The 24,580-nt window shown below is 43.8% G+C and overlaps 1 protein-coding gene and 1 long non-coding RNA gene across 3 annotated transcripts in view; both read right to left on the reverse strand.

The window, feature by feature from the left end:
- Positions 1 to 243: 243 nt before the first annotated feature.
- On the reverse strand, positions 244 to 19,404 carry pparaa (peroxisome proliferator-activated receptor alpha a). Of its 2 annotated transcripts, none has more exons than XM_074697839.1 (8): positions 19,184 to 19,404; positions 8,837 to 9,086; positions 7,485 to 7,639; positions 5,206 to 5,344; positions 2,589 to 2,788; positions 2,242 to 2,511; positions 1,914 to 2,157; positions 244 to 1,822 (listed from the first exon to the last, which is right to left on the reverse strand). In XM_074697839.1, exons 2-8 carry the CDS (start codon positions 9,018 to 9,020, stop codon positions 1,578 to 1,580), a joined length of 1,437 nt encoding a protein of 478 aa, XP_074553940.1. In that variant the 5' UTR covers positions 9,021 to 9,086; positions 19,184 to 19,404; the 3' UTR covers positions 244 to 1,577. The 2 variants fall into 2 exon arrangements, with proteins under 2 accessions (XP_074553940.1, XP_074553941.1); XM_074697840.1 differs by having other exon boundaries at positions 245 to 1,822; positions 2,242 to 2,508; positions 19,184 to 19,402.
- A 2,306-nt stretch (positions 19,405 to 21,710) lies between these two features.
- Positions 21,711 to 24,580, reverse strand: part of LOC141810279 (uncharacterized) — a 32,791-nt gene continuing 29,921 nt past the window's right edge. The window contains exon 5 of the long non-coding RNA XR_012600076.1: positions 21,711 to 23,416. This is a non-coding gene — a long non-coding RNA (uncharacterized LOC141810279). The remainder of the gene's footprint in view (positions 23,417 to 24,580) is intronic.

Consider the following 24,580-nt stretch of genomic DNA (forward strand, 5'->3'; position numbering starts at 1 on the left):
GAAGCTTAAGTTGTAAGCCTTCTCACATAGGTTGATCAAAAACTTAAAAGCATGCTTGGATTGCAAAAAGTAAGATTTAAAGTGTGAGAACTGAGTACACACACACACACACACACACACACACACACACACACACACACACACACACACACTTCTCCTCCTCTCTCTCTTTTTATATATATATATATATATATATATATATATATATATATATATATATATATATATATATATATATATATATATATATATATGTTTCTCTTTAATGTTTTAAAGCTGGAGGGTTGATGTTGGAAGAAATGACAGAAGGCAACACGTCAATAAGACACAGCATGACTCTCTTAATTATTTTAGTTCATTTAAAGCTACCGCTCTACTCCTTTAATTGAAGCAGCAGATGTATGTTCTACTGTAAACTAATAAAAATATACACAATGTCTGCTCTTTATCGGGAGGTGGTTTCTGCAAAGAACACGAGGCAGGTGGTGTCTTTTCAGAGGCCTGTTTCTCTGCCTGCAAATATACACATCCCTTTCACTGTGAGTACTACATTCCTGTTATATTTACAAAATAAAAATGGCCCAGCTAAACAGATGATGTTTCTGGTCAGAATATTCATTACCGGCCAACAGAGTTTCTTTTTCTGAACTCAGTGTGCCTTAATGGGAAGAAAAGGAAGCTGTAGGATGATTTAAAGAAATAATAAACTAAAATAACAGCATTTAAAAATGACGTCTGCTGGTGGTAAATTAAGGCCACTTTCCAGTTCATTTGCTGCTACAAATGCACAAAAATTACTTAAAAGAACACTAAAACCCTTTCAATACAAAATAATAACAACAATCTACTGCTCTGTCATGGCAAGAAAAGCATTGGTATTTCTTGTGGAAGCTTTACAGTCAGGTGTAGAGGAGGTATAAGGTCGTTATGACAGCACTTTGTGAACATTGACTCAGGGTTTCTTCAGCCATGAGTTCTGCATTTTTAGTCATATTTATCTGGTTTTAGAAGGCACTTATACAAAACAGAACTGCATGATAATAAATCATCCAAATGAATATCCTCAACATGTAGCATCCAAAGTATTAGAAATATAAGTGGTAAGCTGTTTCATCAAAATATTTCATTCTCAACATTAAAAAGGTTTAAAACATCTCTCCTTCTTGGCACCTTAACTCAGTTTACTGTTCATACGCTCTGTGCAGCTGAAGCTACATGTCCTGGTATCTACTCTGGCTGTGCACTCATTATGAGTGTTGTGAAATTTTGTACATCATGCTGCTTGTTCACCTTTTGTTGTCTAAAACTAGTGTCTGCAGAGAAAAGGCTGGCTGCAGACCCCATATCTGCACACATCAACAGAATTAAATTACATTAAACCAGTTGTTTCCTCCTCAGAAGGACCCCCTCCTCTATTTTCCTCCTCATCTATTTGTTCTGTTCCAGTATTGTCAGAGATCTTGTGATGCTGCCTGTGCACAGCTCAGCAGGAGGCATCAATGGAAGCTGCACAGTGAGCTGCTTCCACTGATGTGCATTTCTTTTCCGCATACACCGATATCCCCCTCTGTGTGCTCTCAGTACATGTCTCTGTAGATCTCCTGCAGCAGCGGGTGCAAGGACGCGTCCTCTGTGGTCTTGATTTCCTGCACCAACTGAGCATGCTCAGTGACCAGCTCCCGGAGGTCGGTCAGTTTCTGCAGCAGTCTTGGGAAGAGGAAGTTGTCGTCTGGGTGGTTGGCCAGCAGGTGGAGCCGTAGCGCCTGAACGATGCCTTCCTGCAGTTGCTCTACTAAAGGAACGTCCACCAGGCCGGGGCGGTCTGCAGAGACAGGGTCAGGAAAGAGAGAGACAGTGAGGACGTCTCTTTCTGCAGATTTCACTCTCTGTGGACATGAACACGTTTTGCTTACCTCCACAGCAGATAATTGCAGCCACAAACAGAGCCAGGTCACTGTCATCCAGCTCTAAAGAGTTGAAACGTGTTGCAAACTGGAACTTGGGCTCCATCATGTCGCTGAAAGGCCGCCGCAGGCTCTTCAGGAACTCTCTGGTGATGAAGCCTCCGCCACGGGCCACCAGGAGGCCATCTTTGTTCATGCAGGAGGCCAGGAGCGTAAAGAGGGCTTCGTATACGCCATACTTTAAGAGAGTCACCTGAACACAACCTCCTTTTAGTACACGTTGAAGTAAAACAGCCTCGAACACTCATGGAGACAGATAAAGCAGATCTCAGCTCACCTGATCATTCAGGTCCAAGCTCTGGAAACCCGGTACTGCTTTGGCGAACTCCGTTAGCTCTGTGACAGTCTCCACAGAGGTGCTCTGGCAACAGTGGAAGAGGCGTGTCTCAGCCTCTCTCTGCTGTAGCTCACAGCTCCCCACAGCTGGATCCCTGTCCCTGGCGTGCAGGCTGACCTCAGCCTCTGGACCACCCTCCTTTATCATGTGTGCTGCTAACGACCTCTCTGCCAGCTGGAACGTCTCCATGTCATGGATAATGAAAGGCTGCTGGGAGGAAACGATGCACAGGCTGTTAAAACATACACTACAGAGTACTCTGAGACGTCTGTTTGTCTGATTTTTACCGTCTTGCTTGTCTTCCCGGTGAGAATGAGCCGAGCTTTAGCTTTGTTCATACTGAAGTTCTTCATGTAGGCTTTGTGGATCTGCTTGATCAGAGTCCTGTGATCGGCCTGCATGGGGCTCGACACCTCCTTGTCCACCATCCTGCTCTCTGCCTTCAGCTTTTGCTTTTCTGCTTGAGGCATCCGACCGAAGCGGATAGCTGGAGCAGAGACACTTTCATCATCATCAGCAGCAGCAGCTCCAAGAGTTTGTCTTGATCTACTCAAAAAAAATACTTCTAATGCATCCAATAGACAGAGAACATGCATGTGGGTACACACACACACACACACACACACACACACACACACACACACACACACAGCAGATCTTGTGCATTCTGTTCTCTCCTCACAGACGACATGTCGTCCTCCTCTCAGGTTTCTACTCCTGCTCTGCCTGCAGTGGGAGGCCTTGCTAACAAACTCAGTGACCCCTCTGCAGGCGCTGCAGCTGACAGGCCAGATGTGGAGCTATATGGAGCCTGTGTTTGCTCAGTGTCAAGCAGGCTCCAGTGGGACATTGTTCTATATAAACCCCTGGATGTAAAATGCAGAGACACATCCTGCCGGAGCTGTAAATCAAAGTGAATCAGGCTTCAGACTGGGACGCTCTGGTGGAACTGCTTTCTCACTTCAGACTCTGTGACCGAGTTATTATTTGTTCACATCAGCAACATGTGTTTTGAGACTAGGCTTGTAGTGGTCTCGAGACCGGTCTTTGTCTCGAGACCACTTTTTTGTGGTCTCGGTCTTGTCACAGCCTCGACAGTCTTTGGTCTTGGTCTTGTCTTGGTCTCGGGGTCTCCCGGTCTCAATGGGTCTCTGACTAACATGTCGGTCTCGGAGGGATCAGAAGCCAGAAACAATATATTCAGGCACACTGCTGGCTTTGTAGAGCACAACTCTATAATGGCTTTTATTATTTTTACGCGCCCTTTGAGTATTTTGTGACAAACGTCTGTGCTCATCCTGTTTGTGACTGCAGAGAGGCAGATGGGACAGATGGGCAATCAACATCAAGTTTACTGGAGAGAGAGAGAGAGAGAGAGAGAGAGAGAGAGAGAGAGAGAGAGAGAGAGAGAGAGAGGCGTTGCATGCTTGGGAAGTTGTTTGACTCTTACCTGGGGAAAGTTGAGTCCTATTTAGCACTTTAAAACCCTCTTATCCACGAGCAGAACCCTCTGTTCAGCATAAATCGATCTTTTGATGAGCAAAGCAACAGAACGTACCTGCAGAGAGATTTGTGCTGACATGCAGGGGTGTGTCCAGATATTTTAGAATGGGGTGCCAGGGCACTGACTATGTATGTATGAAAATACAGGACTGAAGGGAGACAGCTTTCACCAATTAGATAATATAATAATAATAATAATAATAATAATAATAATAATAATAATAATAATAATTAAAACAAAAGAAAAAAAATTAAAGGAACTGTGAGGACTTTACAAGTAATCTTGAAATAGTTTCTGTTCTATGTCTAATTGTAATGCACAACGTCCCTCTTTGGTCGGACAGGACCTGATTGATTTACAGCAGGTTAAAGTCTTGATGACGACATCATGTCAGCTGACGGAGTTCAGTAGAGAGAAGAGAGATCTGTGTTTTTCTCTGCTGAAAACGATTTCTGTGATTTATTTTGTAGTGATGGTGAACACTGGAGCTTAACTGTCGACAGAAAAAGGACAGAAGAGCAGAAGAAAGATAAACAGGAGAGAGATAGAGTGTCGGCTCAAACACTGGCTAAACTTTGTGCTAATGTTGACTCCAACCCACAGTCAGCAGTTATTCTGCAGTGGGCTGTTCAAACTTGAGAGTCTATCAATAAAATGAAGAGTTTGGTTACTTTAGCTTTGCTTGGTGAGGTTGGAGTTGGTAGATGAGCTCTGGTAGGACAGAACCAGGATTCACTAACGTTACACATTACAGACACGTCTCAGAGCACCGGGCTGTGAGGTAAGCTAAATATAGCTGGCTACTAGACTATGGTACAAACTAACAAAGTAAGCTTGTTTTCACGTTTCAAACTGTAGCTCTACCTAACTGTTGATAAATATATTTTACCTTGTTAAATATGATAAATATAATTATTTCAAAAAGTCACTGGACATTTTTGGGTGGTGTCAGTGCACAACTTCCTGTCTCAATCTGTCTGCTTTTTGTTAAATTAAGACATCACTGCTCCAGCATCTGGCAAATATAGAATTATTGAGTATATACCTCCTGCCAGAACTGGGAGGCAGCCATACTGCGACGGACACATTGACTCAGTTCACACACAAGACATGCACTGTCTCTGTACTGAAATAATACAATTTCATATTTATACCATGCAGCTGAACCCTAGGGTGGTGCTTTTGCTCTTCAACTCACTCACCCTAGGTCAACTCAATTCACCTAGGGTTGGGTAAAATATTGATGAATCGATGCATCACAATATTTCTTTGCCCAATTCAATATAAATTCAGCAGATCGAAACCTGAAGCCTTTATAACAATATGAATCAAGTTGCAACCCAAAGAATCGAAACAAAACGAATCCTGAGGTTTTCAGCAGTACCCAGTCCTACTCTCACCATTGTGTGACATCCCCACAGAGAGACACTTGTGGAAGCGACAGTACTGGCACTTGTTCCGGTTCTTCTTCTGGATTTTGCAGTTTCGTTGGCACTTATCATACTCCAGCTTGAGCCGGATGGTCCTCCTGAAGAAGCCCTGGAGGAGGTGGAAAGACTTCAGCTGACAGGTTGCGGAACAATTTTAATCACAAATTCTAAAAAAATATCCAGATTTGAGAATAAGGAGCACTACATTAAACAACCAATGAGGATTTCTGTTAAAGTGTCCAACTGTTGCACATGCCTGTGAAGAAGCCTCTGGATAAAACCAGTTCTGCAGTCCAACAGGTCGAACCATGTGTTAAAGAGCTCTAGTGAGCCTTCAGTGGTGAATGAATAGAATTTTTAGAGTTTTGGACAGAGTCATGGACAGGTGTGAGATGACGCTGGAGCCCAACTCTACAAAGGAATTATATCTAAATTTAAAGCAAGGTGGGCTTCAAGGTGTTGGGTACGCTGTGACCTCTCGAAGTATGAGCTGTGATTGGACGAGCAGCCACAGCCCTCCAACACACAGAGAAATGAGGCACACACACACACACACACACACACACACACACACACACGCACACACACGCACACACACACACACACGCACACACACGCACACACACGCACACACACGCACACACACACACACACACACACACACACACACACACACACACACACACACACGCACACACACACACACACACACACACACACACACACACACACACACATTCTCTCTCTCTTACACACAAACTTACACTCCTCTCTCTCACACACGCACACACAGTCACATACACACTCACACACAGATAGGTGTGTCTGTGTTATTCAGGCTTATATGTGTAGCCTCAAAGCTCCATCTGGGGCTCTATGAAGTGGAAAAAACATTAAGATGCAGAATTATAGTTTAGGGACAAATGTTAGTCATCAAAAAAAACACACACAGAAGAGGACTCCAGGGAAAACAGATGTGTGTTTGCTGCGTGCATGTCTGTTCATGCACAGGGACACAGTGGCAACAGGATAGGCTGATCTGTAGCCAGGAGGGCTGGGGAACGAGAGCAACAAGACAACAGGACTACTCAAAACAGGTTGTGCAAGTTTCCCTGAGGGGAAGTCCTGTTACTCTTAAGGAAACATCTAGAAAACACATCTCCTGAGTAACCCCCTGACATACAGCAGGTAGAGGTGCTGTACACATCATCCCAAAGTTAGCGTAGACTGAAGCCCTGCACCCTGCACCACGCAACATTCCATCCACGTTACTCTAACAGAGTGCTCCTCTCTCTCAGCAAGGTGTTAAAAAAGATCTGCAGAGCCTGCACAGCCCAGACACAGCAGAGTGCAACAGTTACATATTACACGCCAGAGTTTTCCATGATGAAACAACACCACCAGTCAGAGCATCCAGGAATAGAGTGTGGTCAAAATACAGCCCTCACATGAGCAGCGTCTGACAAATCAACGTCATCAAAGCAACATGAGGGCCAGCAGAGACACACACAGTTTAACAGCCATACATGGATGTGCAGCATCCTGTGGAGCTGAATGAAACAAGGCCTAAAAGTTAAACTCTGGGGAAACCTGAACCATGTACACAGACCAGAGCCCTGTTAGATAGGTAAATCTGTGTAAAGGTGATTTCTGCTGTTACATCAGGAGGGCTTCATGCCAGCCACAGCTCTGTGTGTGTGTGTGTGTGTGTGTGTGTGTGTGTGTGTGTGTGTGTGTGTGTGTGTGTGTGTGTGTGTGTGTGTGTGTGTGTGTGTGTGTGTGTGTGTGTGTGTGTGTAATAAAGTCTCTCTGTCTCTGGGCTCTGTGCCAATCAGGGGAAAGGTGTCGAGGCAACCGAGGTCACTCTGTCCCCAGCCTCACATGACTCAGCGGTGTGCTTCAGAAACTTTCCACTGGCCTGTGGGTCAGGTGCTCCTGCATGCCAAGCTGTGTGTGTGTTATGTTGTGTGTGCATGTCTGTGGGCACTTATGCAGGCATGTATGTGCATTCCAACGTGTGAGTGAGGGTGTGTGTGGTGCTGTTCAGCTCTGATGAGGGAGACCCAAAAGGAAACATGGGACTCTGGCGCATGTTACCACTGTTCTGATGTTATCAGTGTTTGTGTTTTTGCACACACCTCTTGGCATGGTTTTGTATGCACCGTCTCATCCTGATGTGTTCAGGAGGACAGTGCATGCAAACACTGTGTTCTCTAACCAGCCTTATTGGGCCTCTGGATGTCTCTCACCTTGCAGCCCTCACAGGCGTGCACCCCATAGTGGAAGCCTGAAGCCCTATCTGAGCACACCCGACACTCAAGGTTGAGGGGGGTGAAGGTCTCCTCTGGGCTGGGTGCTCCTCCACACCCCCCTGAAGATGGACTGGAGGCAGGGGTCAGAGTATCTGAAGACATCAGCAAAGCAAAGCAGACAAAGAGTGACTCTGTGATCTTTGATCAGCTTCAGCACAGAATGTGTTCAATCTACAGCATGCAGCACAGTGTTGGTGTTACAAAGGTCACCAAGGTGGGCTTCAGTCTGACATTCAGGTTTACACATGTATTCATCTTCCTTGCTAAAGGTAGCAGCAGATAAAACACTGTTTAAACACGTATTCAAACATATTCTAATTTCAGGTGGATGAAAATCTCTAAAGGACCTGGAGACATCTTCAGACCCTTGACTCCCACAGATAACATGTCTTACCTTGTCAGTGTGAGCTTGTAAGGCAGATCAGAGGTTAGAAAAAGTCAGCTTTTCAAGTCCTCTGATTACAAGGTTTAGCTGGCTCTTAAAAATGCTTCAAAATCAAAAACTATAAAAAGTCAATATGAGGAGTTTCTGAAGAGCTTGAGGATGAAGTTCATGAAGATTAATTTTATTTGTGGAGCTGCCTTTCTAATCTGAGTGCCGATGTGTGTCCATGAAATCTCAGATGATATGGGTCAGGGGTAGGGATGGGTACCTTTCACATTTGAAACGATACGGTACTGATGCCCGATACCTGGCAATTGGTACCGGTACTCAATGGTACCACTTTTCGGTAATTTTTTGTGTTTATGTGGTAAAAAATATCAATTTTGTTTAATAATAAAATATTACATTTTTTCAATTTAACAAATTTATTATTCAATATATAACCTTGCAATGCTGTGCTCATGTCCAGCATGGAAAATCACCTACTCTTCCCCTCCCTCACAGTCACAAAGATGCATTTAGGTACCTAAACATGGTACCTTTTGGTTTTATGTAAATTGGTACCCGGTACTTTTGACAGAACTCGGTCGGTACCTATAAAAGTACCTCATTCGGTACCCATCCCTAGTCAGGGGTTCAAGTGCTGTCCAGGAATTAGGGACAGGATCAGTAGGGGACTCAGAGAGGGAGAGGCAGGGTTGAATCTTATCTTCTCTTATCAGACACAGAGAGTGTCAGGAGGCCTCTTCAGTGAGCCCACAGGTGGCAGGCAGAGAGAGGAGCTCAAAGGTCAAAAGATCAGTGCTGTTTTGACCCTCAAACCCAAACATGGACATGTGTAGCATCATGGAAGCCATCTGTTGTGTAGCTTTAAACTTTATGACTTTATTTAGTGCTGACCTACCCAGAGTGATGGAGCTCTCAGATCCAGAGCCAGTGCTCTGCTGCTCCAGGAAATCAAACCCCAGCGTGTCGTCCCCGATGGACTGAGAGATGTCACGGAGATCCTCCATCAGGTCCCCACACAGCGGGCTGTCTAGCAGGGAATCCCCCAGAGGGGACGGGGGGCTGAAGAGGTCTCCTGCCATTGTGGAGCGGAGATCAAACCTGGGAGGAAGAAGGCTTCACTCACCAGCCTGAGACCAGAGGAGAGTCTGATGATGAAGATGAAGAGCAGAGATCAGGTTCAGAAAAACACTTCACAGAAACATCTCCACTCCCACTATTTGATCATTTCTCTACTTTTACTAGTAAAACTGGAGCTTTGGAGAATGATCAAAGATGGTTGTGAATCTAAAAAGTCCCAAACACTTATTTTTTATGGATTATAGCCTGAAAACATGGAACTTAGTGTGGTGGGAAAGCAGGACTGCTTTAAGTGATGTATGCATCAAAATATAAATATATCCTTCATCTCTAAGAGATTAAAATTTAACTTAATTTTAACATAATATAACAGGAGCAAACGCGTTGCCCATTCCACAAGAAAAAAAAAAGTTTTTAATTCTTTAAAAGAACATCAGAACATCAGAATACTTTATTGATCCCCGAGAGGCAATTTCATTTCAGATATATACCTTTCAGGACAAAAAAAGAAAACAAACATGGGGAAGCACAGAAATGAGATGAACCTAGGAGCTCGCTAGCTACACAGCGTCCTCTTTGCAATAGATATGAAAAAACAACCTGCTCATAAGCTCTGGAGAGAGAGGAGACCAGTGCCCGAGTATTCCGGCTGCTACATGTGGTACCTCGGTAGTATTCTAGTATTTGGATAGCCTTTTGAGCTTTACCTGAAGCTAATTGCTGTTTTCTTCTTTTTTCCCAGAGCCTCCCTTAACCTCCTGCTTTGCCGCCCAAGCTCTACCACACTGCCACACTCTCCCTGTGGATCTCACTATCCTTTTTGGACTCAGGAAAAAAGAAACCTCCTCAGCACCACAGCAGAATAAAAGCTCTGTAATTGCCTCCACTGCCTCTACTTTGCTTTTGGATTCAAACTCAAACAACTGGTTTAAAACCTTAACAGAATACTCTGGCCAGCATGGACCCAGCAACCCCAGAAGCTGTCAAGGAGGCACTTTCCAATCAAGGAATGGTCATTGGAAGACGTGATAAAATGCTGCATGGAATTATGGACTCACTCCAGGACCTTCATCAACAGATCACTCACCTTACCACTCAGATCAATCAGCCTGTCCTCAGTGCTCACTCACCAGTGAGTTCCCCTCCTGAGCCCACACCTCCTATCCCGCCCTCCTCCTCCCCCTCCCCTAAGGAACCTTTTTTTCCTTCATCTGAGCCTTTCTATGGGGAATTAGGTACTTGTGGCCAGTTTATTTTAAACTGTTCCTTAGTTTTTGATTTACAGCCTTTGAGCTACCCCTCCGATAATAAATAATAATAATAATAAAGCCAAGATTGCCTTTATGGTCAATTTGTTGCATGGCTGAGCAACTAAATGGGCCACAACCCTTTGGATTAGTGGTTCACCAGTGTTAGTATCTTTTGAGTGTTTTCTAGTGAACTCTGCAGAGTTTTTGATCATCCAGTTAAGGGGAGGGAAGCTACCAGGCGTCTGTTAGCACTCACTCAAGGGTCTCAGTCCGTAGCTTCTTATTCCATTGGTTTCCTTGTTTTGGCTAATGAGTGTGGGTGGGATAAGGCAACCTTAATGGGTATATTTGTCAAGGGACTGTTTGATCAGCTCAAAGATGAGTTAGCCTCAAAGGACGAGCCATCCTCTCTGGAGGATCTTATTTCCCTCTCTATTAAGATTGATAACCGACTCAGGGAGAGAAATAGAGAGCATGCACATAGAGTTCGTAGGATGTAGATCCCATAGTTCCCGTAGTTCCTGTAGTTCCCGTAGTTCCCGTAGTTCCCTTTGCCTCAGCTTCCTCCTCCTCTCCCTCACCTTCCATGGCCTCCACTGTACCTCCTGACAGACAGGAGGAGCCCATGCAATTTGGGAGAGCCCGGCTTGACCAGCAGGAGCGCCAGAGACGCATTCCCGACAAATTATGCATCTATTGTGGTCAGCCTGGACATTTCATCGCCTTCCGTGCCCTCACAGTAAAAGACAGGGCTCACCTGTGACCAAGGGTGGTTGGTGAGCCAGATTACCTCTCCAACCAGCCCTTCCCCTCGCATGTCAGTTCCCTCCAGCCTTCTCTGGTAACACAGCTCCACCTCCATCCCCGTTCTTATTGACCCTGGGTAGATGATAATTTCATCCACGCAGGTCTGGTCAAACAGCTCCAGCTACCTCTCGAGCCTCTCCCCTCACCTAAAGCCACCCCTACTGTGGTGGTTCCTGAAGTTATCTGCTGTGGGGTGTTTTTTTTTTGTCTCCCCAACAGAGTCTTGGGCTCTAACAAAGTCTCTTGGGATCTAACTAAAACCACTGGTTTAAAACCTTTACAAAACCATGAGTGTACTTTTTTACTCTGTAGTCACTGTAATTGTGAAAAATACTAGTTCAGAAAAAAGGGGAATTGAAGAAATAAGATAAATGTTTTGAATCGACAATATAACAATAATAAAAATAATAATTATACATTTTATTTGTACTTTTCATTAGGGCTGGGCGATATGGGTCAAAAGTCATATCCCGATATATTTAGGCTTAATATCGATATACGATATATATCTCGATATTTTTTTCTGCAAATTAAGAGCAAATGCTCAGTCAAAGTCAAGGCCAAATATGACATGTCACAAGTAGTTTTATTGAAACTGGCTACTTCAGTGAAAAGTGGCAAAATCAAATGAATAAATAATAAACAGGTTTCTTCACCTGGTTCATGAAAAAACGCTCAGTTGTTCAAATAATAAAATGTAAACATATATACTGTGTAACAACAGGAGTACCTTTTTTTGAAATAAAAGTTCTGTAAGGTGCACATTAAAAAAAAAATATCTTAAATAAAAATAGCCTATAAAATAAAATAGGCCAATATTTTTCTGAAATAAATCTATTCATGAAAAAAGTACACTATTTTTTTTTTTTAGTTTGACAGCTATAAATTGCTCATTGAAATCAAATTACTGATTTTCTTCTCCTTTCTAACACCTTCACAGATGCAACCAATGAACATTACAAAAGAACAAAATATGACAGCCCCTAGTCGGTTGTTATAGCAACCAGATGCTTTTCTCGGAGCTTCCAGCTTGCTATAGCGTCCTGCAGGCCCTCAGCTATTTGTTCATCGGTGTGATCCTGGGGAAAATAGCTTGTTTGGAGACATGCTGTTTTCAGCTCCCAGTCTTTAATGAAGTGAACTGTGACGCTCATGTACGGCTCACACGTCCTGCTCGACCACAAGTCGCTGGTCAATGCAAAATGGGTCACGTTATCGAGCTGGTCAGCTAGGCTCTGCCTGACTTCAGTGTATATTTGTGGCAGCGCCTCTTGTGCGAAGTAGTTGCGGCTGGGAAGCTCATACCTCGGGTCCATAGTTTTCAGTAGCTTTTTGAATCCGACTTGTTTCACAGTTGCAACAGGGACCATATCTTTAGCCATGTGATTGGACACCGCTTTATAGTACAACACTTGTCACGAAGTGTTTCTGTCCCGCAGCCGTTGTTGCTTCCTCCATGCTTACTGAAGAGTGCCGGAGTGTTTCTGCCCCTCCCCCTCCTATTCATGAAAGAGGAGGGGCGGGGGCGCACGGAGCAGTACAGAGAGCTCTGGGTCTGCAGCGCAGTGGAGGAAGGATCACAACGGAAATTTGAACTATATCGATATAAATGATATAGTCTAATTTCATATCACATTTAAAAATATATCGATATAATTTCAATATCGATATATCGCCCAGTCCTACTTTTCATCAAAATGAGCTCAAAGTGTGACAGTAAAGCAAGATTAAAAACAAAACAAGACTACAAACAGGTTAAAAGCTTTCAGAGAAAGCTTTTTTAAAAAGAAAGGTTTTCGGGCCCTTCTTGAAAGAGTCTGTTGCTTGCTCAGGTGCTCAGGGAGAGTATTCCACAAGCGAGGAGCGGCTGAGCAAAAGGCCCGATCACCCATTGTACACAGTTTAGTCCTGGGGGGCAGAAGAAAGTAGTTGTTACCCAAGCGGAGGCGTGATGAGGTTTGTGGTGGGAGTTCTTTTAGGTATGGTGGGGGGCGTTTCCATGGATGCAGTGGTGGGTTAGGAGGGAGATTTTGTATTGAATCCTGAATGAGACCAAATGCCAGTGGAGGGAGTGAAGGATGGGTGTTATGTGTTCATACTTCTGCATCCTTCATCAGGATCCTAGCGGCGCTGTTTTGGAGGTATTGAAGTTTTTGTAGCCTCTTGCTAGGAGTCCCGATGAGGAGTGCGTTGCAGTAGTCGAGCCTTGAGGAGACAAGGGCATGGAGGAGTTTGGAGGAGTTTTTCAGCGTCTGAAAGACTGAGTTGAGGACGGAGTTTTGAAAAGTTTCTAAGGAAGTGAAAGAAGGTCTTGTGGACATGTTTTATGTGAGTGTTAAAGGTAAGGTGACTATCGAACCTTTCACCCAGGTTGGTGACTGTTGATGACAGAGGGATGTGCTGACTGGAGAGGATGATGTGGGTTATGGAGGATGACTGGACCTGGTGCGGTGTGCCAACTAAAACAGCTTCAGTTTTTGAGCTGTTTAACTGCAGGAATTTGTTTCTCATCCAGGCCTTAATTCCCCAGGGCAGGTGCTAAAAGCCCATGAAGATGATGATGATGATGATGATGATGCTGGGGCTGCAGATGGGAAAGGGAGTTGAGTATCACCAGCAAAGCAGTGGAATGATACTCCATGCCCGCTGATGATGTTTCCAAGTGCAAAGGTGTAGAGGATGAAGAGGGTGGGGCCAAGAATAAACTCTTAAGGGACACCACAGGTGACACAGGTGTGTGTCTCGGATTTTTCACCCCCCAGGGTGACAAACTGTTGTCTTCCAGACAGGTATGCGTGGAACCAGCCCAGGGCGGAGTCACAAGTGGAAGGTTGTTTCATCCTGTGAATGATGTCCTCAACCTCTTGTTCAGAGGTATCAGTAAAGCAGGAAAGTGGCTGGAGAGTCCTAATCTGTGGGTCAGCAGTAGGAGAAGACATAAGAGGGGAGCTGGAGAACGAAGAGTGGATGGTGTCAATGTTTGTCCTGAAGAAAGAAATGAAGCTGTTGCGCTGCTCTTTTGTGGAGTTGATGTTTGAGAGAGTCTGTTGCTTGAGGAGATGGTTTATGGTGGAAAAAAGCTGCTTTGAGTTTCCAGGATTTTCATTGATGATATTGGAGTAGAATTTTGACCGTGCTTGTTTGAGTGACTTTGAATAGGCTTTTTGGTGTTAACGATAGGCCTCTCTATGAACAGTGAGTGCAGAATGTGCAGCGCGCCGCTCAAGTACACGCCTGGCTGCTTTCATGGTCTGAAGCTCTGAAGTAAACCAGGGGGCAGAGCGCGAGAAGGTGACTGTTTGTGTTTTGATAGGGGCATGAAGGTCCAGGATACTGCTCAGGGTGTTATTGTAGAAGTCAACAGCTTCAGTAACGGATGTGAAATTTACAGGGGGGATTTGCAGGGGGTCGGAAGTCATGGTGTCTGGGTTGATGTTTTTTAGGTTTCTGAAGTGAATTTGGCATTTTGGCCTGGGGTGTTGGGACAATTTCAACTCCAGCAAGATTATTCTGTGATCTGACACTCCTATATCATACGCCAACAGATTTGTGATGGGGGCAAATGACAAGGTCAAGCATGTGACCTCTGTTGTGTGTGGGGACATCAACATGTTGTTTGAGGTGAAGACAGTCCAGTAATTGAAAGAATTCAGCTGCAGGGTGGCAGGGGGGTGTCCACATGAATATTAAGACCAGTCCAAGTATGATGATATTTGCACATGTGGCACAGAGAGAGGTGAGAAGTTCATTTATTTCCGAGATGAATGCTGGGTTTGGTTTGGGTGGCCGGTATATTAGAAAGCAAGGCATTCAAAGGTGGTAATTCAGGCAGAGATGGGGGGGGGGGGGGGTCAATTTCAGGTCACTGCTATGTATAACAGCTAGACCGCCACCACGGCCGGTGCTGCAGGCTCTTTTCAAGTAACTGTAACAGGGAGGACAGCCTTCATTTAAAACAGAGTAGGTTTCTGGCTGATGCCAGGTTTCAGTCAGACACATTACATCAATGTTCTTTTCTAAGATGGGGTCGTGTATGAGACAGGATTTACTTGTGAGAGATTGGGTGTTGAACAGTTCTATTTTGAGGTTGGGTGGGGTGGAAGACAAAGTACACTAACGTCCACTCCACGTTTGGCCCGTTTTCCTTCCTGGAAAGGTCTTGTGATCATTCCCTCTGTGGTGATGATGGGTATGGGATGACAAGATAATGACAAAAGGTGTAATGGCATGAGAGGCCAGAAGGGGGAGCTCTCATGGGGAGCAGTAGTGGTGGTGGAGGCAGAGTGGAAGATGGGGGAGGGGGAGGGGCGTGTGAGGGGGAACATAAACAGTCACGCAGGTGTAACTGAGTGAACAGCATGTTGCATATTTGCAGTGAAAATGCGGTAGATTAATCAGTTATCAAAATAATTGTAGGTTGCAGCCTTAGCAAGTTGTAACGTGAGTTTATATGAGTGAGTTTATAGATTATCAGTTTTTTTTCTGGGGTGTTGTTCTGCAGCTATTTAACCTAGTGGAATGTGAGGTTTTTCTGGGAGGACAAGTGGTTCTTGGTCTGAAAAAAATCAGTACGCACTGCTAGTATAGTAGGTGAATCAGAAAACAGCCGCAGTGTTCTCCTGCTTGTTTACATTAAAAAACTATGATGATTGGATAAAGGGAGATTCCTTGTCCCTTGTGATATCATTTCTTCAAGCAAAAGTTATATAGGGCTCAGTATTTCAACATTCAGCATATGCTGCAAGGAAATGCAGATTCTAGTTTCATATTTATCTCATTCACTCCTAATGTGCAAGAAACACTCCCATCAGCAGCTACACAAGTTGCTTTCCTTCTTAATGAAAGACACAGTACACAATGTCCTGTGAATGTGTTCTAAAATATGGTAAGCCTGAAAAGCCCAGAGATGTTATAAATCAAGTCAAATGGGACAGCTTACAAATAAAGGCCAAAAACTGGTTCGGCTTTGATAAATGTGGTGATGTCTACACCACCACCTCCTGGAAGGACGGGCCTTCAGTGTAGTAGGCAGTATGCAGTGCCTACTACATACTACTTTCATACACAGTATGTAGTGGCCGAATTTGAAAACAGCCTGTGTTCGCCTTGTGACATCACACATGTGTCTTTGTTCCAGTGGTTTCCATGGTGATGGTAAATCTCCGTTTATTGAAATGGGAGTGAATCAAAAGGAATCTATTCACTTCCATTGGTCTGAAACTGCAAAAGAATTTAATAAAGCCAAAAATATTGTGATATAGACCTGAAAAGTCATTTCTGCATAGTCCATTTTCATGGGAAATGGGTAATCAACAAGTGTTGTTTACACATAAACATCTACTTTATTGACTTCAGATGTTATTTCTGTGAACTTTAACTGTATATTACTCAATTCATCATGAGCAGAGCTTCCATTTTAACCTTATAGAGACTCTGTAACAAAACGGGAAAAAAATGCCCCAGAAATGGCAGACTCCCCCCCCCCAAAAAAAAAAAAAAACCTGAAAAAAATACCATAAGTGGCAGCCATCTTGAATTTGAAGGTCAAAAAAAGGCCAAATCATTATGTAATCCAGAAATATGTATTTCTTAACGAAAATAAGGTCTGAAAACATGTGTTGTTCATTATTGTAGGTCAAGCCTTTAAAAAGATCACTTCCATGACAGCCATTTTGGATTTTGGACTCAAAAAAAAAACAAAACGCCATTTTTAAAAATACACCCCGGCTAAAGTTGTTTCTTAGCCTTTGCAGTCATGTTTTGATCCAAAATGACCCTACTACATCCTGTCCATCAGGGGAAGTCTTTAGGTTTTTGAAGAGTTTTTTTGGCGCAGGGCTCTCAATCACTTTCTCTGCCCTGTCTTTGTTCATGTGTCCGTCCTCTCTGCTGAGAGGATCCTAAAGAGAGCGTGGGAGGTGTGTGTTGGAGTTCACAGCTGCTCATGGCAGGGTAAAAGACATCTGTTTGAGTCATTACACAACATCACAGCATTGTGGCTAACCCTGCCATAATGCTCTGTCCCACTTCCAGTAATTCATGGCAGCAGATGTTGCTGTTTTCTTCTGCAGACGCATCAATACGCTGTCACAACAGACAGAACAACAACAAGAAAAGAAAACTGCCTTAGGAATGAATGTGACCCAGGTAATGAGCAGCAGGGTGGATCAGAAACATTTCTCTGATGGAGCACAGAGAGATCAGGCTGTGAAGTTTAACAGAGCTTGTGTTCGCTCGATGTAAAGTCAGAGTTTATACAGCTGCACAGGTCTGAGGGCCAAGCATCATCTCAAACCTTTAGACGTCAGTCACTGGGTCACTTTGAGATGGCTGACCTTTATGTTTGAGTGGGCGATTCAATGGAATCATGTCTGTGTGTTTGTGAAGTAAATATGCAAATGTGCTCTGAGTTTTTTCTCCCCAGGCAGACAGTGAGGACGTGATTGATCTGAGCACGCTCAGACTTGTTTAGCTAGTCTTTGCAATATGTTGGCAGACAGGTCCTGGGCTCTGTGTATGTGGTGCGTGTGTGTGCTGGGGGGGGGGGTTAATGTCATGAAGTGACATGAAAACACGTAGCAAGTGTGTTTGTTGATGAACTGTCATCTAACTGGTCTGCTGAGCTGCCCTGACACACTCATGACTTTGAGAAACAAACATCCTGCAGAGGTTTGTCCTGGAAGGGTCAACTGTCTCTAGCTATGGTTGGGTTGGACCCAAAATGTGCCAGATCTCATGTCAACACAAGCTAAACTCTCTGCACATCTGGCTTTGATGATTTACTCCAGCATAGGTTGGAGTGTCCTGTGCTCCACTCTGCTTCTTGTGGAGGTGAAACTGATGGTTTGAAGTCAGTAATGTCTGAAGACTGCAAAAGATGCCAAATTTGATCCTTCCAGCCTGGAAAGTGCTTATGCAAAATGCAAAGTCTGACATTTTGGACTAATTGCTCATTTAATATTGTTTCAACAGATTATGACACATGGAATTGTGTAGAATTATGTATAAAAGCAGCATTTTCACCATTTAACAGTAAAGGTCTTTAAGCAATTCAACTCACAAGCAAAGAAAATATAACTGTGGAGGACAAATTCTGCTGAACACTTAAATGCTTCCCTTACACTTTCTTTAACTATACTTGCATAATAATCTCTGTGCAGGTCAAATATTGCTATTGAAGGTCTCACTAATTCATCTTCATTTGCTGACACTGACAGTTAAACGTGGGACAGAGCTAAAAGTACAAAAGTCATGGTTCAGCTAGAAACAATATTCAGTGTTAATGAGCTAAAGTTTGTAAAAACATACCAAACGTAAGGACAAAAGGATGTTTGGTTAGGTATTACAGTACACACAGATTATAACCTCAGATTTCTGGAATTTTAGAGCAGGTTGAGGATAGTTTAACTCCATCTTCACTTTGTTGATAAGATCTAATTTCCCTGTCCCTGCCCTGTTTCCCATCCTCTCAGAGCACATTTTGTTTGACGTCCCAGAGGAACAACGGTTCCAGACAGTGGCTCTATCTTTAGGTCACAGCAGAAGAGGAAACGGGAGCCTTCAGCTGTGCTCAACAAAGCATGTGAAGATGCCTCAACATGTTTTCAGCTGATCTACTAGCTCACCGAGCTGCAAGATCTGCAAGAGTCTTCTGCTAAATCAGACTTAGAGGTCAGGGTTGGGGTCAAGGAGGAAAACAGACCCACCCAGTCAGAGAAAACCTAAAAATTACCTCCACAGTTTCAGCTCAGCCTGATCCTCACTTCAGGGCTCCAAGAATCCAAGTAGAAGTTTAGTGTGTGTGTGTGTGTGTGTGTGTGTGTGTGTGTGTGTGTGTGTGTGTGTGTGTGTGTGTGTGTGTGTGTGTGTGTGTGTGTGTGTGTGTGTATGTGTGTGTGTGTGTGTGTGTTAGCAGTCAGGAAGTTAAAGTGGTTTCAGTTTAGAGACAGAGAGCCTGCAGTTACTCCGACAACAACATTCTTCTGTCAGCAGGGGCAGAAACAGGAGCATGAAGCCCGCAGCATGTCAGAGAAACACTCAGACAGCTCCAAACATCCAGATCAAGTCCAAAACCCTGACCAGCACTTTGGATCAAAGATGGGCATTACCTGAGAGGCTGCCATCCCCGGCTCGTCCGGCGTTGTTGTTGGATGACTGTTGGATGTTTATCACAGGAGGAGACGGAGGAGGGGGAGAAGAGGCGTTCAGGTCCTGGGACGCTCCGTCGCGCTGATCCTCGGACCAAGTCTGCTGAAAACTTGACGCGTCGCTTCCTCCGGACTGTCAGGACCTCCGCTCGACCTCCGCAGGAAATAACGTAGGCCTACTGACGCCCGGTGACACAGCGTGCACGCCCCCTGACACACCTATGATTTCATCCAATGAAGACACACTAACACTTTTTGTAAGTGTGCGTGAGAAAATCTGGCTGTGTTGCCCAAAAATAATCTAATATAAAATTAAAATAAATTAATTTACATTTAGCTTGTTTGGTCACATGATCCACGACCTGCCCTGACCTGACGTGCCCAGAGAAAGTGCCGCCCAATTGCCGATGCCGACTGTCGGGAGAATCAACTGGTCCGGCGAGTAGGTTTTACAGCCGTAGCGTTTAGTTTGGGCACGGTTTATTCTTGCAAGATGACTGAAGTTTAAAATAAAGCTGTGAAATGAAAATAAAGAGCTGTCATAACTGCTTCATTTTGTCCTCCAGTTCGATTAAAATGGAAAGCCAGGTCCCTATCGACAGTTTGACAGTTCAGTCACAGGAAACCATTTTCAATGCTGTTTATCTTTGCATCTTGTTATGATCACATAACACTTGTTTAATCAGCTACTATTTCTCCCATGCTTTTTTAGTTTCTACACTCAGATGAATACAGCCCACTTACAACAAAACCAGCACCAGCTTCCTCCTCACCAACCCCTCAACAGAAGCTGCTCAGTGTCCTCAGCCATCAGGTAAAACATACACTACTTTTGCTTTCCACTGGCATCTAAGAAATGTATAAGGTGTTAGACAATGATATGGTGCGTTGTGATTCTGTTACATTCTTTATGAATATGGGTTGCAACAATTCAGCCACTTACATTGTAAGGTATGTACTTTCTGTTTGGCATTTTAACTTTGTGCTCCATGTGCCCCCTTTTTAACTTTGAACCTGCCCCTCCTAAAGTCTTTGCACACCCCTGATCGTTAATAATGTCACTAATTATTATCTTATATTATTATTTAACACACTTGAATTTGAAACATTTTTACAGAGTAGTTTGCACTAGAAATATAAAAACGGAAAAACATCAGATGTAGGACCTGAGGTGTGAGGGTTGTGTCACAAGTTAAAATAAATAAAGCTAATGAGGCAATAAACAATAAAACAGGAAGTACACACACACACACACACACACACACACACACACACACACACACACACACACACACACACACACAAAACAGAGAATAACAAAACATGAAGATATGATTTAAAAGAAATTGACCTGATATCTTCAGGTAGAGCCACACCTGTGGGCTCCTACAGAAAATAAAATGCTCTGTCACCTTTAACCTTTCCATTCCTGTTATAATGAGATTATACCCAATACTTTTTTCATCTTTCATCAAAGTAGCTTAGTACAGTGTAAATTCCAATGTTATAAGCTACTTTGACATCTATTATTTCTACTGAACAGCTCATGCCACGTAGATTTGTGCAAAATTATTGTCAAACGCAGCATTTTATAATAACATAGGACGCAGAGGAAACTATTTGGAAAAGGATTTACAGGCTTCTCTTCTAGTTTCTTTAATCATACAGACAGACAGTCTTTACGCTGGGCAGATGTTGAAGTATTGCTTTTAAAAGTTCATCCTAACAGGCACATGCTGAGTTGAATGTTTTGCTGTTTTAACTGCTTTTATGAGCTAAAGTGTGCAGCTTGTGTTCAGTATATGAACAGAAATAGTGAAGGTCTGCTATAGATAAAGACAGATTCCTACTGTCAGAGGGGTGATGTTGTTGTGGTGATTCACAGCCCTCCCTCAGAATATTTTGACCACCAGTAGTAAAGATGGATGTCCTCATTGAGGTGTCTGTTACCATCAGCTCCAGTTTAGCATATCTCATAATATCTGGCGCCATCTGCTGAGTGTCAGCTCTGCAGCTTGTGAGCCTGTTAGCATCCTGGCGGGACAAACTGTCTGAAGGGCTTTGGTCTCCATCTTGTTTTTCCTCTCCTCACAGCAGACAGGAGGAGTCCTCATGTGGTCCTCTGCCTACAGGAAGGATGATCATTTAGACCGTTTGCAGGTAAGATTGTACCTGAGGAAAGACCACTTGCTCAGGTTTTCTAATTCTCAGAGTCCCAACTGATTAGATTAAAGATGTGATGAAGCTTCAGGTGCAACTGGAAGAGAACACTCAGACCTTTTGGATAAGACTGATGATGTTACACCTGTACCTACTGTCATCTGCTGCTGTGATCACCTTCATTTCACCTTCACAGCAGTAAAAGTGCTCAACTTAGAGGTCAAAAAAGGATACACATATTCTGAGCAGGTGTAAATGTGAAACACACACTGCACATTTCTCCTCACATGGATTTAAAAAGAAAACCACTCAGACTCAGTTGCTTTGTGCTCAATGTCTCTTATCTTCTCTTTATTTCCCCAAAACAACAGAGTCAAACAGCCTCCATGAAAAGAAGCATTTTCACATATTTAAACTATTATTACAGGAAATATTCACAATTATTTGTCCACAGCAAAACACATTTTTTTGTGCCCACTTACCGTTCTGTGAGACCTTTGAACTCAAACATCACTCCCCTGTTCCAGCTTTCTGATGGAGGCCTGTTCCCCTGTGTTCTCCTGTGTTCCCCTATGTTCTCCTGTGTTCTCCTATGTTCCCCTGTGTTCTCCTGTGTTCTCCTATGTCTTCCTGTATTCTCAGTGTTCTCCTGTGTTTTCAATGTTCTCCTGTGTTCTCCTGTGTTCTCCTATGTTCCCCTGTGTTCTCCTGTGTTCCCCTATGTTCTCCTGTGTTCTCCTGTGTCTTCCTGTATTCTCAGTGTTCTCCTGTGTTTTCAATGTTCTCCTGTGTTCTTCTGTGTTTTCCTGTGTTCTCCCATGTCCTCCTTTGTTTTCCTGTGACCTCCCTGTGTTCTCCTGCGTTCTCAGTGTTCTTCTGTGTCCCCCCTTTGTTCTCCTGTGTTCTCCTCCTGTTCTCCCATTTCCTCCCAATGTTCTCCTGTGTTCTCATTGTTCCTCTTTGTTGTCTGTGTTCTCCTGTGTTCTCCTGTGCTGTATTGCTGCCCTCCAGGGAAGGCAGTAGGTTGTATAGTTAGCTCCTGATGGGGTAAAATCACAACCCTGAAACCACACAACCTACTACCTCACCCTGTACGAACACCATTAGTCCTCCAGGTGGGGGGGGGGGGGGTCACAGGTCACAGCTGGTTTGAGATCACTTCAGACGTTACATTTGAAAAGAAACACAAACAGTCTCTGTGGAATATGAGTGTTCTGAACACTTCTTAAGTCACTGAGAAACAAGAGACATTTTTTCAGGACAAAATCCGAGAAATGCAGAGGTGGTGATGATGATGATGGAGACGAGGATGTCATCACAGTCGCTTCAGGAAAGACAGTAAGTTGTATAGTCATCTGACAGTTTGGGAATGACCCTAAAACTATACAACCTACTACCTCACCCCAAAGGACAGTTTTTCTCAGTCTGCTCTTGTGCTTAACGTCCACCTGCTGTCAGGAAAATACAAACCACACAACACACCTGCCCATCTGCACAGATACTCCTTTTTCAAACTGTTCAATTCTGACTGGAATATTTGAGCTTACTGATCACTGATGTCTGAAAACATCTGCTCAATGGGGCTGGAAAAATCTTGGGAGTCTTTGATTTCACGTGTCCCCTATGGTGAATGCACCTGCATCACTCCTATATAGTGTATACCTCTGAATGAGTAAGTAATTCTTTTTGACTTCAGGGACTTTCAATTTCACTCAGAGTAAAAAACAAAACACTGATAGAACACTGGTCTGAAAGCTAATCAACTTTAAAAAACTTTCGGTTTGATAACTTTAAGATTTTAAATTTGCAAAAAAAAATTAACGAGACACATTCAGAAAGCAGCAAAAGTAAGATGTTATTTTTATCTTCCTCACTTGTGCTTTTTTATTCTTTCTTAAATTTGCTGTGGATCTGATCTGAGGTCTCTCCATGCCCTCTTTGTCACAGATCAGAATCCGTGTTAATGATCCCCTCTGAGTAATCCACATCCATCAGGTCCCTGCCATCACTGAGATCTTCTCTGGTTTCTGCGGTCTGAAGGAAACAAAGCAGAGGAGAGAGTGAGCTGCTTCTGCAGGTCCAGAGGTCCCCCCCCCCCATGTATGATGCAGGAGTTTTTACACATGAATCCAGAGAGAGAGAGAGTGTGTGTGTGTGTGTGTGTGTGTGTGCGTGTGTGTGTGTGTGTGTGTCATAATCTATAAGGATGCTGTTTGGGGTGGTTACCTGCTGGCTCCAGGAACAAGTGATGAACTGCTCCATTAACCTAAAGCTGCTCAGTTTAATCCACACTCTGATTCTGTGTGTGTGTATGCGTGTGTTTGTGTGTGCGTGTGTATGTATGTTTGTGTATGTGTGTGTATGTGTGTGTCTGAAAGGTCACACAGACAGGTTGTGGTCGTTTCCTGACTGAGACAGGAGAGGCTGTGGCTCCGCTGCGGTTTCCCCCTGAGTCGGAGCAACGGAGGAGACATGGTGGGGGAGGCGAGGTCCGACACATAAAAGTGAGTCACGACCTGAAGTCCTCTTAGGTGCAGGAACATAAATGTATGCAGGCACCAGTCTGTGGTTATTTTACTGCAGATTGGTTTTCCTATAAATGCCACACAAATCTCCACAGGAGCTGCTGAGTGTCCAGAGCTGAGAGGAGCAGCAGAGAGGTCTGAGCTCACAGACAGGCGTCAGGTTTACACAGCAGCACAGCTTTCACTTCCAAAGTCCATTCATGCAGCCTAAAGATGACAGATACTCCTGTTTACCTCTGCTGCTCTCTGAGGGCTCACCCTTTACAGAAGAGGATTCAATTTCATCTAAAGAAGTGAAAATGTTCAAAGACCTCCACATGAATCAGTTTCAATTCAAAAAAGATAAAAAGTAATTAGTCATAAGTGACTTCTGCACAGATAGCTAACACAGATAGCTCACACAGAGCAGGATGTAGAACCATCAAAGAAAAGCTGTTTGTAAAGTTATGAACTCAAACAGCTAAACATGAAAGGTCTGCACAATGATCAAAATATCTAGCTGAATTAGGGATGGGTACCGAATCAGGTACTTTTATAGGTATCGACTGAAATCAGTCAAAATTACCGGGTACCGATTCACGAAAAATCAAAAGGTACCACGTAGAGCTGAAATGATTCCTCGAATGATTCGAGGTACTCGATTACAAAAAATACTCAAGTAATTTTCTCCGCC

The sequence above is a fragment of the Halichoeres trimaculatus genome, unplaced genomic scaffold (genome assembly GCF_033239565.1).
Source record: "Halichoeres trimaculatus isolate MK-OKI-2021-1 unplaced genomic scaffold, fHalTri1.1 fHalTri1_scaffold_21, whole genome shotgun sequence".
NCBI lineage: Eukaryota > Metazoa > Chordata > Actinopteri > Labriformes > Labridae > Halichoeres > Halichoeres trimaculatus.

Coding starts and splice junctions, on each gene's coding strand:
- pparaa (XM_074697839.1), bottom strand. CDS start 9,020: ATGGCAGGAGACCTCTTCAGCCCCCCGTCCCCTCTGGGGGATTCCCTG. Junction 2,789..5,205: donor TGTGGGGATGTCACACAATG/GTGAGAGTAGGA, acceptor TCTCTGCTCCAG/CTATCCGCTTCGGTCGGATG. Junction 1,823..1,913: donor TGCAATTATCTGCTGTGGAG/GTAAGCAAAACG, acceptor CTGTCTCTGCAG/ACCGCCCCGGCCTGGTGGAC.